This window comes from Rhinopithecus bieti, unplaced genomic scaffold, assembly GCF_001698545.2.
Source record: "Rhinopithecus bieti isolate Rb0 unplaced genomic scaffold, ASM169854v2 scaffold_1348, whole genome shotgun sequence".
Taxonomy (NCBI): Eukaryota; Metazoa; Chordata; class Mammalia; order Primates; family Cercopithecidae; genus Rhinopithecus; species Rhinopithecus bieti.
This window is the reverse complement of record NW_016803373.1, coordinates 299,472-317,950: the sequence shown is the minus strand read 5'-3', so window position 1 is coordinate 317,950 and position 18,479 is coordinate 299,472. Positions and strand designations below refer to the sequence as shown.

General features: G+C 37.2%; 1 protein-coding gene across 2 annotated transcripts in view; it reads right to left on the bottom strand.

The window, feature by feature from the left end:
- Nucleotides 1-2,563: 2,563 nt before the first annotated feature.
- UHMK1 (U2AF homology motif kinase 1) overlaps nucleotides 2,564-18,479 on the bottom strand; it is a 30,957-nt gene continuing 15,041 nt past the window's right edge. For both annotated transcript variants that reach the window (XM_017881637.1, XM_017881644.1), the window contains exons 5-8: nucleotides 18,014-18,090; nucleotides 17,767-17,865; nucleotides 14,033-14,121; nucleotides 2,564-9,778 (exon numbers count right to left, since the gene is read on the bottom strand). In XM_017881637.1, coding sequence (XP_017737126.1) covers nucleotides 9,632-9,778; nucleotides 14,033-14,121; nucleotides 17,767-17,865; nucleotides 18,014-18,090 — 412 coding nt within the window. In that variant the 3' untranslated portion in view covers nucleotides 2,564-9,631. The remainder of the gene's footprint in view (nucleotides 9,779-14,032; nucleotides 14,122-17,766; nucleotides 17,866-18,013; nucleotides 18,091-18,479) is intronic.

Here is an 18,479-nt window from a genome sequence, read left to right as displayed (position 1 = left end):
CCTGGGCAACAAGAGCAAAACTGTCTCAAAAATAAATAAACCCCTAAACTGCCATTATTTGAAATATTGGAGTCATCCACATCCAACTGGATGCCAGATTCTATGAATTCATTTTCAACGCCACAAACATTTATTGAGCAATTACTATATAGCCCAGGCATGGGGCAAGGTGCTAGGAATACAGATCTGAATATGATGATCCACTACTGATATGGAGTACACTTGGGGCAAAACAAAATGGTAAATCTAGTCATATAGGAAATGCGTACAAAGTACAGACTTGGTACAGAAGTACTAACAATTTGACAGGGAGGAGTACAGGGAAGATAACTAGAGAAAGTAACGACTGAGCTGTTTTAAGATCAATATGATTTTATCACACAGATGAACTGGGCATGGGTAGGCAGGGAATTGAATGGCGCTTTGTTTTATTTTATTGTTTTTCTTTTTTTAGACAGAGCCTGGCTCTGTCGCCCAGGCTGGAGTGCAGTGGCGCAATCTTGGCTTACTGCAACCACTGCCTCCTAGGTTCAGGCGATTCTCATGCCTCTGCCTCCCGAGTAGCTGGGATTACAGGCGCATGCCACCATGCCTGGCTAATTTCTTCCTGTTCTATTTTTGAGACATGGTCTCACTCTGTGATCTGGGCTGGAGTGCACTTGGTCTCATCACAGCTCACTGCAGCCTTGACCTCCCAGGCGCAGGTGATACTCCTACCTCAGCCTTCCAGGTAGCTGGGACTACAGGTGTATGCCACTATGGCAGGCTAATTTTTCTATTTTTTGTATAGACAGGGTTTTGCCATGTTTCCCAGGTTGGTCTCGAACTCCTGGCTCAAGCGATCCACCCACCTCGGCCTCACAAAATGTTGGGATTACAGGCGTGTGCCGCTGTGCCTGGCCTGAATGGCATTTTAATAAGAGGATCAGAAACAGGAAAAAGTATGGACTTTGCAGAAATACAGGTAAGTGTAGCTGCAGCATGAAATATAAACAGAGAAAGAGGAGGCATGATTGACAGGTGGAGCCAGATTGTAAAAAGTCTTATATGCCAATTCAAGGGAATTACATATTATTTTGAAGGCAAATGGGCAGAATAAGAAATAAAATGAAGAATTTTAAACATAAGTAGCATGATCAGGCTTCTTTTTAAAAATGAAAACTGTTAGCAATGTTAAGAGACAAGAGGGCAGGAGACAGGGATCTTGTAAGAAGCTCTAGTAAAAGATCAAGGACCAAACCAAGTAGTATCTGAGGAAATGAAAAAGGGAAGCTGGATCTGGAAGGAATTACTGGGTTGACTAGCAGGCAATCTAGCACAGTGGTGACTCTGGAGTTAGATATTCATTTGTCCACTGTGTAAACCCTAGGAAGTAAGCTAAACAACCCATTTCTTTAACCATAAAATGAAGTGAACATTAATGTCTTCCTCATAGGCTTGTTGGGAGGATTAGGGGTAGGTAGGGGGAAAGATAATGCACAAAAAGTATTTAGCACAACATTTGGCGCAAAATAACACTCAGTTAGTCACTATTCTACTACCAGCGAGATGAAGAGATTGAGCTACTCCTAAGTAGCTCTTGAATAAAGGACTGCTTCTGCTTTTCAATTGTGAACAATGCTCTTTGTTTAGATGAGTGGTTCTCAAAGTGCAGTCTCCACACTAGCAGCAGCAACAGCCCCACCTGAGAACTTGTTAGAAATGCAAATTCTTGAATTCCACAAAACTAGTCAGAAACTCTAGGGGCGGGGCCCAGCAGTAGGTAGCCTAAGAGGCCCTCCCAGGTGATTCTGTTATATGCTGAGGGATGAAAATTACTGGTTTAAATATTCTTATCTCCAGTCTAAGTTATTAAAACAGTCTCTTAGGGTGTCCCTCCTAACAATATTTTCCTGTTGAATTTATCTTCCAGATCTGTCACTGACTTCCTAAAACAACATGCCAATGCCACTCCCAGACAGACCAGTATATAAATACCACCTCTCAGTTTTATGAAATGTCGGGCAAGTCTCTTTATTTGGGTTAATTGGGTCTCAGTTGTCTCAGTTAATTGGGTCTCAGGTTATTTGGGTCTCAGTTCCCACATGGAAAAAGGGAACATTAAACATGATATAAACTAAAATGGTATCCATCACCTAGTTGATGCATCATGATTTATGGCTGTTTTATTACTATTGCACCTATTATTTCATTCGGTCCTCACAACATAAAAATACAGCTATTATCAAAGCAGAATCACTGGATTAAGGATATCCAAGTTGATAAAACAGCCAAGACTAGAACACAAATTTCCTGACTCTGAACTCTGGTTCTTTTCATTAGACCTGGCTGTTTCTACAATATCAAGAACACTTCTCCAAAACAAAAAATTACATATTAGTATTGTCAATATGATGCAAGATTTCCAAAAGTGAAAATCATATTCTTTAGAAATGGGTGGTTAAAGCTATATGGAAATTTTAATGGCAGTTTTCGTTAAAATTAAATCATAAAATAAATATATTTACCTGTTATCTGAGTATTTATACTAAGTATAGAAAAGTTGAAATTAAAAAGACACTCCTTTATTTTTAAGCTTTTATTTTATCACTCGTATCAAACACACCAGAAAGCATTATCAACAGTGCATCTTATGGTAAGTCAGTTTACAACAAAACTGAACAAGGCAATTGTGTTTACAGAAAAAGTCTTCAGCAAAAAAGTACGCAATACAGTCAACTGAAACGCATTGTTCATACTTTTTAGGAATATAGGAAAGTGGAAAATAAAAGTTCTTTGCTATTCAGCAGGAAAGAGTTTAAAAGACTTGAATGGAAATCAGAAATTTAGGGATTTGAGAAAATAACTTTTTGGTACTGACACACATCTACATATATATAGTCCCACTTAACTTTTGTTTTTGTTTTTTCTTTAAAAAAAAAAACAAAACCTCACAAACAATGAGACATCACAAATAATACAGCAGAACCATAGTGCCAAGAAATGCCAAGACCAATATGCTACTGATACAACTGGTAGAAATGTTACAGACAACTATTCACTAGGTATTGTAATATTCTTGTAGTTCTGAGGTGAAGGTAAACCAACAGGAGAGATTACTCCTTGTAACTGGCTTTGGTTTAAGTGATCTTTCACATTTTTTTCTAACCATACCTTCTTATAAAAAATGTAGCAATTACATGTTACTGAGGGAAAATAGTACTAGGTTTTAACATTCACAACCAACTACTCCAGCTGACACAGGATGCCATCAACTGTTAAAATTTATTGATCTTAATTAGATTTTCTAAGAATGTTCAATAGATAGCAAAGATGGAGCCCTTTGGGGAAAAAATAAAATCCCTTCTACCCCAGATTTGACACTGTTAAGAGGTTATAAAGGAATGTTAAATTATTTAAGATTTCAAAAAAGAATTAAGAATGGAAGAGTAAATTCTGCTGGAAAAGATATGACAGCTTTACAGTCTGCAAAGTTAATAATCTACAGAGAGGCAGCTTAACTTTTTTTTTAATTATAATAAATATACTTACTTCCTTAAGGTGCTGTAACTTTGCAGCTAGTGCATACTAATGCCACCCACTGTACCTAATGTGCAAAAGGAAATAATGGAGATGGCTAACCTCCAGTTTTCTGATCCTTTATTTGCGTAAGTGGCAATGTACACCAAATACACAAAAGCTGGAGTACAAATATTTATTTTTAAACATTAGGCCAAACTGAATATAGATATTTAATCTGGTTTCACAAACTCTTAAAATACTTTTCTGAGGAAACAATGATGAGGAATGTGTAGGAAAGGCAATGCTTCTATGCTAGCGGTACCAAACCTGGAACTTTAAGTATCATGTTTAGCTCATTAACTATATAGAAGATTACTAAGACCAGTAAGGGAGCCATTTTCTTGCTCTCCTCTATTTTTTTATTACTTATCTCTCTCCTCTTTACTCTTAAAATTGGCAGTCTTCTGACAACGCATGCTAATAAAATAATATAGCTATATATAATTCAAATAACTAAGGAACTTTTGAGTCCATATATGCAGGATTTTTGAATACCTCACTGCATTTGCTCTTATACCCTCACTGTCCTGATATCATAAATATTATTAAGGGAAGATAACTTAGAAGGGGAAAGCAATTCCAACCTGGGATAAAAAAGTGATTACAAATAATTATCTTGTTGATAATAATGGCTCATGGTAACAAGTAGCTCTGATTTTTCACATAAAGATTCCTCCCCTCCAAAAAAAACAAAATACGAACAATTCCAGTTTTTTTCCCCCAGAATGTGACTTATTTCCATTATACAAAGCAGTATAACAAAACAAGTTCTCTTCTGCATAAAAAAGATTAATGGTTTATAAGACAAATAAGATAGAATGCTTCTCTTTGCCTTTAAATTAAAATACTATGAACCTAGGTAACAAAACATACATGGCTTTCTTCAAAAGAGCCACCAGCTTTCTTCCGGTTATTGTGACAGCTATCCAATTTAACGGGAAATAACACTCAAGCAGTCATTTGAGAAGTTTCCCATGAATTCCAGTATTTACAGAGCCACAAACACAACTGCCACAATTATGACAACTCTCTGAAAAGCACAAATAAAGCAAATTTAAAACATTAATCCTCATAAGCAGTACAAGGCAGAACAAAAGTGCTGACTGGTAGGAAAATGAATAAAAATTTCCTATCAGGAAAATAAAGTTTTTGTAAACTATCTTATATCCTGAAGATCATTTTAATGACCACCTATAAAATATAAAGTTTCCTCAATACTCTGATTTATAGCTATTTCTCTTACAGTCCACTGCTCCTATAAAATTACAGCAAAAATATTAAAATTATTTACCTTCTTCTTAAATATCCACGGCACTTGTCAAGTACATGTCACTGTGAATCTACTGGTCATTATATAGTTTTAAAAACAGTGAAAAACATCTGAGGGAGGCAACTGCAATAACAAACATGACATATCCTACAGTATCAGGCAGAGAAGCTATCCTAAAACAAATGAAACCAAATTTTACAATTCTGGGTACTCCAAAAACTAAAATATCCATGTTCTTCTGTGATTAAGAATGGGACTTATCTTAATATACCACAAGAGGCTCAGCTCCGTATGGAGACAACATTTTTATATTCATCAAGAAAGCTAATAAGTAATACTAACTTGAAACACTACCATCTCAAAATAAAGGTGATTGAGCACCTTAAGAAATGGGGATTCTTTTGAGCTAATTGTGACCAAGTACTTGTCTATATGTGACCATAATTGACAAGAAATAAAATTATATCAGAGAGCTACAGTAATACAATTTGACGAAGGAACCTGATATTAAAAACAGAACTAGAGATCCAAGAAGAATTAAATTCTGCCAGACAATTCTGGCTTTTCCATCATACATAATATTGGAATAAAATCAAACATGAATAGTTTTACACATACAAAAAAATAAGGTAAACCAAGGCTATTTCCAGGCAGATAGTGAATATATATATGAAAAATAAAACAAAAGGTAAACCAAGAAAAGTTTGGACTTTTATACTATCATATGTGACTCAATCTAAAAGTTACTCCAGGAAAAAGGCAGAAGTGCTATTAATTATTATCATCTGGGAAGCTTTCACCCAAATGAGTTTTAATATTTTCCAGGAAACACAAGGCACTTGCTTAAATCTTTATCTACACATCCATCAGACTCAAAGTCATGATGTGATTCCATCTGTACCCGAATCTGAATAAAGCCACCTAGCATGTACCCTTGCATAAGTGTCTAGGTAAATATATGGTTACTGAGTGTCTCCCCTACTCCTTCACCCAGTAACTATGTTGTTACAATTACTATCATTTACAATGGTGCTGATTTTCATTAAATTAATTGTACAAAAAAAAAAAAAGTCATGCTGCCAAGTATACTGATAGTAGAAATTACATGTAAGATAGGTCTAACAGTCAGAAAATAAGACCCAAAACAAAAGGATACCCAAATGTTAGTTATCTGCATGATGAATTAACTAAAACAAGCCATGAAACAGCATCTGATAAGTGCTCTAACTCTGCCTTTTATTCCAGAAAAGTAACTGATGCCCTTACCAGAGTGAAGGTCCAGTGTAATAAGACAGAAAAAAGCCTCTGCCCATGGTTTCTCTTCAGCTTTCTCTACATGGCAGCATTCCTTATAATACATTTGCTCAATAATTAAAATATAAGCAACATGAATCTAGAAGACAAGTTAAATAAGCATTCAGAGATTTTCTTTTAAAGAATAATTTAACATATCTCAGCACTCTTAAGCAGCTGGAGTACCAAAAAGAAGGCAATATTTCTCTCAATATAAACAAAGAGAAGTTCGAGTAAAACCATACTTAATGGTTTTTGTTCTAAAAGCAGCCAGTTTGGCTCAAGGCATAGCAGAAAGGGAATCCCTCTAAAGAGAGCTGCTATATTGGTGGCCACAAAAAAGGAAGACATCCAGTGGTAATAAATGCGGATCTCTTATTGCAAGAGGATAGTTTTAAAAAATTCCTTTAAAAGGCAGTCAGAACTTTTAGTTAATGCTGTCTCTTACTGAGGTGTCCAACTCTACTTGTTTTTGTCCTGTAAATACAGCATTAGTTTTGATAGTGGCTAGCTAGCTACCCCCTCCAAATATGCTTCAAAAGAATCAAGTATTTCCTACAAAATAATCACTGTATGTGCCTTTTCTGGGTGTAAAATGTACCACAGTAATATCCCAACGATGTAACTGGGAAGGTGAGAGGCATGGAAGCACAGGTATTAATTTAGGGAATGAAAAACTACCTGAGACAGAATTTGCCCAAAAGGGTAGGAGTTAAGTGACATGAACCCTCACCTCTTTACCCTTTCTCTCAAAAGAAAATTCTAGGTTCAATAACTTCAGTAAATCAAAATCCCTATGTATATATTTCATCCTAATCATGAAACTTATATCTTTTGATAATATTTGGTTCAGGTTTAAGAAAGATAATATCAGAGGTGGAAGGAATAATCTGCTAATGTGATCTTTGGTAGAATGGGCTAAGCTATAAAATAATTTAAATCATAGGAGGCATTTCTTTTTCAATTCTCTGGCTTTAATATAAAACATGTAGCCGGGTATGGTGGCAAGCGCCTGTAATCCCAGCTACTGGAGAGGCTGAGACAGGAGAATCGCTCAAACCTGGGAGGCAGAGGTTGCAGTGAGCTGAAATTGAGCCACTGCACTCCAGCCTGGGCAACACAGCAAGACACCGTCTCAAAAAAAAAAAAAAAAAAATCTAATTAAATGCATGGTTAATTCAAGGCTCATCAATTATTCCCTCAGCTCCCTTAACATCTAGTTAGCATCTTCTGTAACAAAATTCTACAGTGTCAAGCACTAAATATATGTATGAATGTATCAGCAATAAGATGACAATCAGAGAATGCTGTGAAGACTGGCATCAAGATGTTAGCAGCATACTGCAGGACTAGGCTCAGAAGACTACCTGCAGTTTATTTGTAAAGATTTTTCTTTTGGGGGAGGAGGGGAGTGAAAAGTAAATGTGCTAACTTAGGATACTTGCCCTTATAAAGAATTCCTTTGTATCCCATGTTCATCGTATTTAAGGACGTGATGTTTCTAATCACCACAAAATCTGCTACCCATATGAACATTTAGGAAAGTTTAGGTCTTCACAATACAGGTTCTGCCCATTTGAATTCTGACTTGAAAACAAACCGATTTATAATCAACCCCTGAAAGGGCCAAAATAAAAAAAAAATAGTTCTTCCTTCTAAGGGCATGTATTGGGGAACATGCCAAAAGACCCTTTGGTAATTCATAAATCAGCCTCCTTAAGCCAAATTTGGTTTCATAATAAACATTAAAGGACAGTCCTGAATTTGACAATTGTAAATAACTACAATGTCAAACAGTAATTGTTTGAATAGGGTAATAATATATTTCATTCTGTAAAATGCAAATTCTAATTGAACTCTCAGCAACCTGCATGGCAAACATAAGGAAATATGAGGAGGCTTCCAGCAGGGAAAGATAGAAGACTTTTTCCTTAGGAAAAAATAAATAAATAAAAAAATTAATAACCTGTATATAACTTGTCTTTTTTTTTTTTTTTGGTATTATCAGTGCTTCATAAAGGCATCCTAACTTTTATATCTTTAAAGACAACCTATCATGAAATAAGAAGAATCCATAATTATAATTCTAAAAACTATGTAATCAACTTGTGTCCATGAACACACACATAGCAGCATCCTCTACTCAGGGACACATTACGTTGCTATGAATCCTTTTAAGAATTCTTTGAGGTTTTTCTTCCTTTCTACTTCTACTTCATTATATCTACACCTTTCTTAACAAACTTGCAGTCAAAAGCCAAACTACCTGGGATGCTGTTCCTCTAGTCTGTCTTCAGCTAAGGATAGAGGCAGAGAATGAGGGAAGTGGAGGAAAAAGGGAGCAGGGATATGAGAAACAGAAAGGAGGAAAAAATAATCCTTTATTTTCCATCCTCTCTTCACCCATTTTTTTCTTTTCCCTTCACTATATATCTAATTCTTTTGACCCACTTCAATTTTCCATGATAGTAGATAGAGCCACATCTTGAGAAACCTTAAAACTATAGATTTACTACAAAAAAGATGAGCTAATACCAAGTCTAAAGTACTTTAGACTAAAAGAGGGGTTGATTTACATCTGGCAAAACTTAGTCTTTGTTCCAATCATTTTAGAAGTCTCAATTTAACTCCAGGCTAGACTCGTTTGTTCTAAGCCTCTCAGGAATTATCTGTTTTGTCATTTACACTGTATCAGACAGACTACCTCTCAAAAAATGTATATCCTAAATCTTACGGATGTGAAACAGGTAGGGAAGAAATGAGTATAGACTGTATTAGCTCACAGGATTCACACTATAAAGTACACTGACTCAAATTTTCTCTAATCATTCATACCCGCACACTCAAGCATACGTACTAGACATAAAAATTGTGCAAGATCAAGCATCAGCTTTCTATTTTAAAAGCCTTAATTTAAAAAAACTTAGATAGGCTCACTGCAGTTCCTTTAAAGGAATATTCAGTACTACAGTACTCCTTTAAGAAAAAATTCACAACTCAGTGTTAAGAACACAGTAGGTAACTGCTGCTTGACAATTACTTAACATTACTGAGAGCATCCAGTGCCAGCTTATGGATATCAACAATAAGGAAGAACCACTGGACAACATAAAGAAATAATCTGTAAATGATGTCACCAAACCTAACAAATTTGTTAGTATTTACCAAGACATGATATTATTCATCCTTGCTTCATGACCCATGAAATAATTAAGATTTTTTTAGGTTACATACTGAAGAGCAACACCTGCTCTCCTGCACAAAAAAGGGTTGCCCACATGGATGCTCTAAAACCCCTCAATGTATAGCTGAGAGGTCTTGTCCTACTCAGTGCCAAATGTATGCAATGCGGTCACTGCTTGGGCAATGGCTGCACATTAGTAGGATTAAATAAATGTACAAAGTACCTTCTTAAAATGGTAAGGGGGTACTCCTGCATTCAGATGTGGAATACAATAACCCAAGAAATGGAAGAGGAAAAAAAGGAAACAGTCCTTAGGTTACTGATTAAAGCAAGGTTTGATACAGATATCCCCTCTTGTAGGCACTCAGCGGGTAGAATGTAGCCACAACAAACTTTCCATCAAACATCCTTCCAGTCAGTAATTTCTGCGCAGCTTTGGAATCACCAGCATTTGCATACTCGACAAAGACCTGAAAGAAGACAGAGAAAAAAACGTCATTTCATTTCCACCAAGATTGTTTTAGACCAGTGCTTTACCACCTTTCATGGACATATATCAACTGGAGATCTTATTAAAATGCAGATTTTGCTTCCTTATGTCTAAGATGTTGTCTGAGTTTCTGTTCTAAACAAACTTTCAGGTGATGCCGATACTGCTGGTCCATGAACTATACTTCAGGGCAGCAAGGTTTAGAATACTTCCTCACAACTCAGCTTAACTCTGAAAAATCTCTCAAAGACAAGTTGTGAGAATCATGTACAATCTTTTGCCAAGGTCATTACAGGAGTGATGAATAACACTAGACATCTGCCAAAGATAGGGTTGAATAGCCCAGACAGCAACTGCATTTCAATGGTATCTGGATGATATTCTGTACTTTTAGAAATGAAAAAGGAAAAAATATTGGTCAAAAGCTGCTGGAAATTGCACCTATTAGGAGGTACAATTTGGCCAGGTGCAGGGGCTCACGCCTGTAATCCCCGCACTTTGGGAGGCTGAAGCAGGTGGATCACAAGGTCAGGAATTCGAGATTAGCCTGGCCAACATGGTGAAACTCTGTCTCTACTAAAAATACAAAAATTAGCTGGGCAAGGTGGCACGTGCCTGTAATCCCAGCTACTCAGGGGGCTGAGGCAGGAGAATCACTTGAACCTGGGAGGCGGAGGTTGCAGAGAGCCGAGATTACACCACTGCACTCCAGCTGGGCAACAACAGAGCAAGACTCCATCTCAAAAATAAACAAACAAAATCTAACCGGGCGTGGTAGCACGTGCCTGTAATCCCAGCTACTTGGGAGGCAGAGTTGGGAGGATCACTTGAGCCCAGGAAGTCGAGGCTGCAAAAAGTCAAGATCGCACCACTGTATGTACTCCAGCCTGGGTTACAGAGCAAGACCCTGTCCCCCACTCCACCCCACCCTAAAAAGGAATAATGAATCTATTCCTGATTTTTTTTTACCCGATTCTTAATTATTCCCAAACCTATAGACCAAAGTTCAATAAATGAGTAGACATGCATTTACAGAAGGAATATCATGTTTTCTGTAATACTCCTTGCTTCAGATAGGCTATACTTTTCTATACTACACCATCCAACACTAAGAAAAGCATCTTATTTTTATAATTCATTATGAAATTAATAGGGCTATATCATTTTAATTCTGATTTTATAATTGCATTATCAGATGCATTATTTTCAGTGATTTTGTAACACTCCTTATAAAATCATGTTTACTTGAATTGAAAATTCAAATAAAAGAAAGAAAATTCAAATGAAGAATGGCTTTGACAACTAGGTAATGAACATTTTCAAAAGTCTGAATAGATTAAATCTGTGATTCCAAGAGTTTATCAAAAGCAGCTTTCACTCTCCTTTAAATGTCAGTGAAAACCTCTCAAAACAACAACTTTCCTCTCACTGATACTTTTTTCATATCATCTTAAACCTGGATACTTCTCTCTGGAAAAGACTTCTCCTATCTCTCTATTCTGTATCTTCCACTTCGTTTTGACCACTGGGGCTAATATTGAGTCAGATCATGTTAGCCCTTCTTTCCAAATCTTCCAATACCTTGCCCTAGTTGCGAGTAAAAGCCAATATAATCTCAATACTCTATCAAGCTCACTCTACTTAGTATGCCCCCTACAACTCCCTAATCTCTCTGATCTAATCTCCTACTATTCTTCTTTCTCACTCTGCTACAGCCACACTGGCCTCCTCCTATCTGCCAGGAATACTCAGGATCTTGCTGTTCCTTTTGCCTAAAATTCTCTTCCTCGCTTCCCTCAAATCTTGTCTCATATAACCTTCTCAGTATGTCCTTCCCTACTAACCCATTTAAAAGTGCAACCCACCCTACCTATCCTAGCACTCCTTAAGGTTCTTCCTTAATCTGTTTTTCTCCCTAGCACTTATCATCACATTTTTAAAAAATCTGATTTGACCACTTTTATGATGGGTACCTAGAACATAATAAATGCTCAATAAATATCAGTTAAATGACTAAACAGCAAGGACAGAATTATACATATTAGTACTCAGTATGTGATACTAAATGTAAAACTATTATCACTAGTTTGGCAATAACTTTTCATTAGGACTAGAATAAAATTGTGTTCATATTTTTGTTTTCATATTTTTTCAGTTGTCAGGAATGTTCATAATACTAAGCTATTAAGATAAAATAATAGCTGGGCGCATTGGCTCATGCCTTTAGTCCCAGCACTTAAGGAGGCTGAATCGGGTGGATCTCTTGAATTCAGGTGTTCAAGACCACTCTGGGCAACATGGCAAAACCTCGTCTCTATTAAAAATACAAAAAATTAGCCAGGTGTGGTGGCGCATGTGCCTGTAGTTCCAGCTACTCAGGAGGCTGAGGAAGAAGGATCACTTGAGCCTGGAAGGCAGAGTTTCCAGAGAGCTGAGATCACACCACTGCACTCCAACCTGGGAAACAGAGTGAGACCCTGTCTCACACACACACAAAAAAAGATAAAATAATCCACAACCAGAGATGACTGCACCCCCTAGACAACAGACATCTGGCAGTGTCTAGGCATTTTTGTTGTCCAAAGTGGGTAGAAATCAGGAATGCTGTTAAACGTTCTATAATGTAGAGGACAGCTACTCCAACAAAAGAATTATCAGGCTCAATGTCAATAGTGTCAAGAACAAGAAACTCGAAGATAGAGCAAACTAAAATTCTCTCAAAAAATAAAAATACTACAAATAAATATTTTCTTATATTCTTTGTCATATAATTTAATTTGGAATTAGAGTTTCTAAAGAAAATGTGGTGATAACAGTTTTAGCCCACACATTTTACAGATGAAGAAACGGGGGATCATCACAAAGCTAATCATACTGAGGCTAGAACTCAGGTTCAAGAATTCTCAGTCCAGCACACTTTCCTTCTTTAAACTATCACTGATAGTTTCTATTACAATTAGAACTTAAGCTAACTGGCTTTCTAACTCTACTTAATTAGAACAAAATTAGACTAAAACATTTCTCTAGCTGAACCTGACATAAAGCATGATTTAGCAGTTGGTGTTATTGCTTTTTTTTTTCTGAGATGGAGTCTCGCTGTGTCACCCAGGCTGGAGTGCAATAAAGCAATCTCGGCTCGCTGCAGCTTGGCCTCCCAGGTTCAAGCAAATCTCCTGCCCAGCCCCCCGAAGAGGTGGGATTGTAGGCGCCCACCACCACACCTGGCTAATTTTTGTATTTTTAGTAGAGACAGGATTTCACCATGTAAGATGGGGTTTCACCATGTTGGCCGGGGTGGTCTCAAACTCCTGACCTCAGGTGATATACCCACCTCAGCCTCCCGAAGTGCTAGGATTACATGCATGAGCCACCTCCCCTGGCCTGGTGTTACTGTTTACAGTGGCTCAAAAGTAGTTTTTGTTTTTTTTTTTTTTTTTTTGAGACAGAGTCCCACACTGTCGCCCAGGCTGAAGTGCAGTGGTGTGATCTCCGCTCACTGCAACCTCTGCCTCCCAGGTTCAAGCAATTCTCCGCCTCAGCCTCCCGAGTAGCTGGGATTAGAGGCATGCGCCACCATGCCGGGCTAATTTTTTGTATTTTTAGTAGAGACAGGCTTTCACCATGTTGGCCACGCTGGTCTCAAACTCCTGATCTCGTGATCCGTCTGCCTCGGCCTCCCAAAGTGCTGGGATTATAGGCGTGAGCCACCGCACCGGCCAAAAGTAGTTTTTTTTTGAGGCGAAGTCTCACTCATTTCTCCCAGCCCAGGCTGGAGTGCAGTGGCAGGATCTCGGCTCACTGCAACCTCTGCCTCCTGGGTTCAAGTGATTCTCCTGCCTCAGCCTCCCAAGTAGCTAGGATTACAGGTGTGTGCCACCACGCCTGGCTAACTTGTAGTTTCAGTAGAGACAGGGCTTCACCATCTCTGAACTCCTGACCTCAAGTAATGCACCCACCTCAGCCTCCCAAAGTGCTGGAATTACAGGTGTGAGCCACCACACCCGGCCAATATTTAAAAAGAAAAAACAAATTTTAAGTGCTAAAAAAATGCAAGCATATTATAGAACTTTTAGAAGAAGTAAAAAATACAAGTCAGAATATACGAATCATTAAAATGCAAAACTCATAATCCTTAGCAAAATTTTGTTGTACATCTTCCTACAGAACTAAAACATTTAACACAGAATTTTAATAACCTCTGAGTAATTCTGCAATTATGAAAATATTCACTTACTTGTCCTCTGCCAGGATTTTCCTTTGGAACAAGTAGAGATACCACTGGACCATATTTTTGACACTCCTCTTTTACATCTTCTACAACATCTGATTATTAAAACACATAACAGTAACTGCTTTGATATAATAAACAAGTATTCAACATTTTAAATTTTTTAATCATCAAAGAATTCAGGAATACATAACTAGTAATGAGGTCATTTTATATCTTGAATAGTTGACATTCAAATGATTCAAAATTTTAAATAACAGTCTGCCACCTTCTACTCTCCCTGAAGGCAACACACAATGATCAGTTTCTTTTTTTTTTTTTAGACAGAGTCTCGCTCTGTCGCCCAGGCTGGAGTGCAGTGGCGCGATCTCAGCTCACTGCAACCTCCGCCTCTCAGGTTCAAGCGATTCTTCTGCCTCAGCCTCCCCAGTAGCTGGGACTACAGGCGGGTGCCACCACGCCAGGCTAATTTTTGTAATTTTAGTAGAGACAGGGTTTCACCATATTGACCAGGCTGTTCTCGAACTCCTGGTCTCGTGGTCTGCCCACCTCAGCCTCCCAAAGTGCTGGGAGGCCACCGTGCCCCGCCAATTTCTTCTGTATTCTGCCATAATTATTATAAACTTATATACAAGCAAATATGAAATTATAAAAGCAAATACCTTGCTTTTTATATTAAATATGTCCTTTAAGATAAAATTATCACATAAAATTTTCTCATTTGTTTTTATGGTTACAAAATATTTTATTCTATGAATGTTCAATATATTATCTAATATGTCCAGTACCGATTAGACAACTTCCAAACTTTTACCATTAAACTCCCCCCCAGGCATATCTCATTTCATTTGTGTATTTCTTTCTTTCTGTTTTTTGAAACAGAGTCTTGCTCTGTTGCCCAGGCTGGAGTGTAGTGGCACAATGTCGGCTCACTGCAACCTCCACCTCCAGGGTTCAAGCGATTCTCCTGCCTCAGACTCTCAAGTAGCTTGGATTACAGACGTGTGCCACCATGCCCAGCTCATCTTTGCATTTTTAGTAGAGACAGGGTTTCACCACGTTGGTCAGGCTGGTCTCAAACTCCTGACCTCAGGTGATCCACCTGCCTTGGCCTCCCAAAGTGTTGGGATTACAGGTATGAGCCACCGTGCCCAGTGTCACTTGTGTATTTCTAAGTTGACACTCTAGAAACAGAAATGCTGGGTCAAAATTGACATAAATTTGTAATTTTTCCAATTTGCTTTCCATAAAAGTTTACCAATGTAAACTTTCTCTAACAATGTACAAAAATGTCTATTTCCTTATACCCTTACCCACAAGAGGATAATCAAATGTTTCATCACTGTCAATGTGGTTGATGGGTAACAAAGATATTGCAGTTTGGCTTTAATTAGCATTTCCATAATAATAATGAATAAAAGCATATGTGTAAAAGACTTGTCTACTTCCTTTTCCATAAACTGTAATAAGAGCTATAAATATTTTTTCTTTAAAGTATCCTTTGTCTTTTAATCTTTCTTAGAGTGATTTTTGTCAGGGTTGATTTTGTTCAATGCTTATTATACTGGTTCTGAGTTTTTTGCCATATTCAAAAAAGGCCTTTCCAACTTCAGGAATATTAAAAAACAAAATTATACAAAGTCTTTTTATATTAAAAAATTATCTCCTTCCCACCTGCCCTACTTCCTTCCCTCATCCCTTTCTTTTCCCTCCTTCCCTATTTCATTCCCTTGTTTTAGTATTTTAATCTTTACTTGATTTGAAATTTAATTTGGTCTATAATCTAAGGTTTAACTTCCTTCCCTGCCTCTATCAAGATTACAAGACAGCTGTTCCAATACATACCATAATTTCTAGCTAAGAAACTTGTTATTTCATGATGACCCTGTTCATCAAAAGTAACAAAGGTATTTAATGGTACCATATATTGTCTGCTGCACTTTAGTTCTCTTCAGATTCTTAAACACTAAGATTCAATAGCAACATTTAAACAAAATGTAAAGACTCAGTGTATTTAAAAGCAGAAAAAGAGTCACAGCAAGATAGAAGAGTTATATGGTAGTCTAAAGGTTTATTCAAAAAAAGGCCAAGCTTCAGTTTTAAAGAAATCAAAATTATTTGGAGTAGACAGAATGAGGTGATGAAGACAGCAGGTCTTCACAAAGATGCAGACGAAAAGGACATAAGTAGTATTTTGAACTGATCCCAAGAAATTCAGAGTCATTGTACCTTCGTGACCTGAAACAATGCTGAGGGCAAGACTTTCTTTCAGATAGACAACATGAAAACTCAAGACTCTTAAAATGGTCACAGACTCAAAGAAATTACAGTTCTCTCACTACTCTGTCGGGACATGAAACCTCCACCTCCTGGGTTCAAGCGATTCTCCCACCTCAGCCTCCCAAGCAGCTGGGATTACAGGCATGTGCCGCCACGCCGAGCTAATTTTTGTAAGTCTACACTCTTAACCACTACATAAAATTGTCTCTCTAGTAGTAGTAACAATAGGTCGATGCAAATGCTTCATAGCTGTTGTCTTTGGTCTAAGTTTGGCTCTGCTTTAGCCTACTCCCTCTCTGTTTCCAAAATGTCCCTACTAAAATACAAGTTTGACTATGTCATTCTCCCATTTAAAATTATTTAATAAACTCTTTACTGCATTCAACAAAGAACAGATAGGTATTGAATACTTACCATAAGCTAGATATTATTCTATACCTGATGCAAAGTTCTTCAAGTATCTGTATTTTGGTATTACCATCTCTGGGATAAAATCCAAATTCTTAAACATAGCAAACTAGTCTGTACTCTGACTACCTCATTAGCTTTAACTGATTGCTCCCAAACAAATATCTTAAGATACAGTCATACCAATCTGCTGTTTTCTGACACTTTCATCTCTGTGTTTGTGCTACGTACTTCCTAACCCCTCAACTTTTAGCCAAGCAACTCCAAATTACTGAGCTCAGCTATAACATCTGTAGAGAAGCATTCACGAGTTACTAAGACTGGGTTAAGTATTTGTCCTTTCTGCCATTGTGTAGTACCCTATCTTCAGATTATCACAACTATAATTATTTATGTAGCTGTCTCCCCTACTATACAAAAAATGGGAAGTAATCCCATAGTAAATATTCAGTTAATATGTCTTAAATGAATAAATGCTAAAAGCAAAAAAGAGAACTAAAATGGAGAAACACAAGCATAGGGAAAGGCTAGAAGAGACAGACCAGACAGATAGAAGTTGTTGGGAAAATTAATCTTCATTAACTGGGTAAAGATGAAATGTGAAAGAGTCAAAAGGACATTATGAATATAAAAGTGAGAGGGCTGGGCGCAGTGGCTCACACCTGTAATCCCAGCACTTTGAGAGGCCGAGGCTGGTGGATCACCTGAGGCCACGAGTTCGAGACCAGCTGACCAACATGGTGAAACCCCGTCCCTACCAAAAATACAAAATTAGCCAGGCCTGGTGGCACATGCTTGTAATCTCAGCTACTTGGGGGGCTGAGGCTTAAACCCAGGAGGCAGAGGTTGCAGTGAGCTGAGATCGTGCCACTGCGCTCCAGCCTGAGCAACGAGTGAAACTCTGCCTCAAAAAAAAAAAAAAAGTGAGAGTATATTAGAGATCATATTGTTCAATATTCTCATTAGATAAACTGGAAAATATGAAAATGTTATAGATATGTTTATTCCAGACTTACTTAAGAAAGACACATTATAATTTAGAAAACACTAACCTTCATATTCCTCTTCATTCTCAAGATAATCATCATCCAGCACATTCAGCAGTCTTAGCACTGGAGTGGGAAGCATGACCAGATCTTCAATATGAGGGGCTGTTAAAATTCATCATAATATCGTTAAATGTAAATCCCCCCAAATAAGTTGAACACCAGATAAAGGAACTTGGGAATATAAATTAGTGCAGATGTCTTGTATGACTGTCAAATGACCAAGAAAAAAATAAAATAATATACAACTTACCAAAAGGAATGCTAAAGAATGGGCTGCACAATGCCATTTCAGCAGGAATTCTTCTGCTTGGATCATCATGAAGCATGCTAAAACACAAAAAATAGGTGCCTTATCATTTCTACTGAATCTTTTGAAAATACAACCATTAAAGAAAGTAAGAATGTCTAAATGTTCATGACAGCATTAATTATAGTAGCATGATTTATTGAATCATTCACCTATAAAGAATACAAATGCTATTAGTAGCAATTCATGATACATACCTATGATATTATACTGTGATTTAAAATAACACTTTTGATTAATAAATGAAATACTGCAAAGTGATTCATACTCTATAACAGTGAGTGGAAAAAAAACACAGATTTAGGGTAACACAATTTAAAAGAAAAGATAGTGGTGGGATGATTGTTGAATTTCATCAAATTTCTCTAATAATAAAGCAACTAGATAGCAAAATCAAAAACCCATGGAC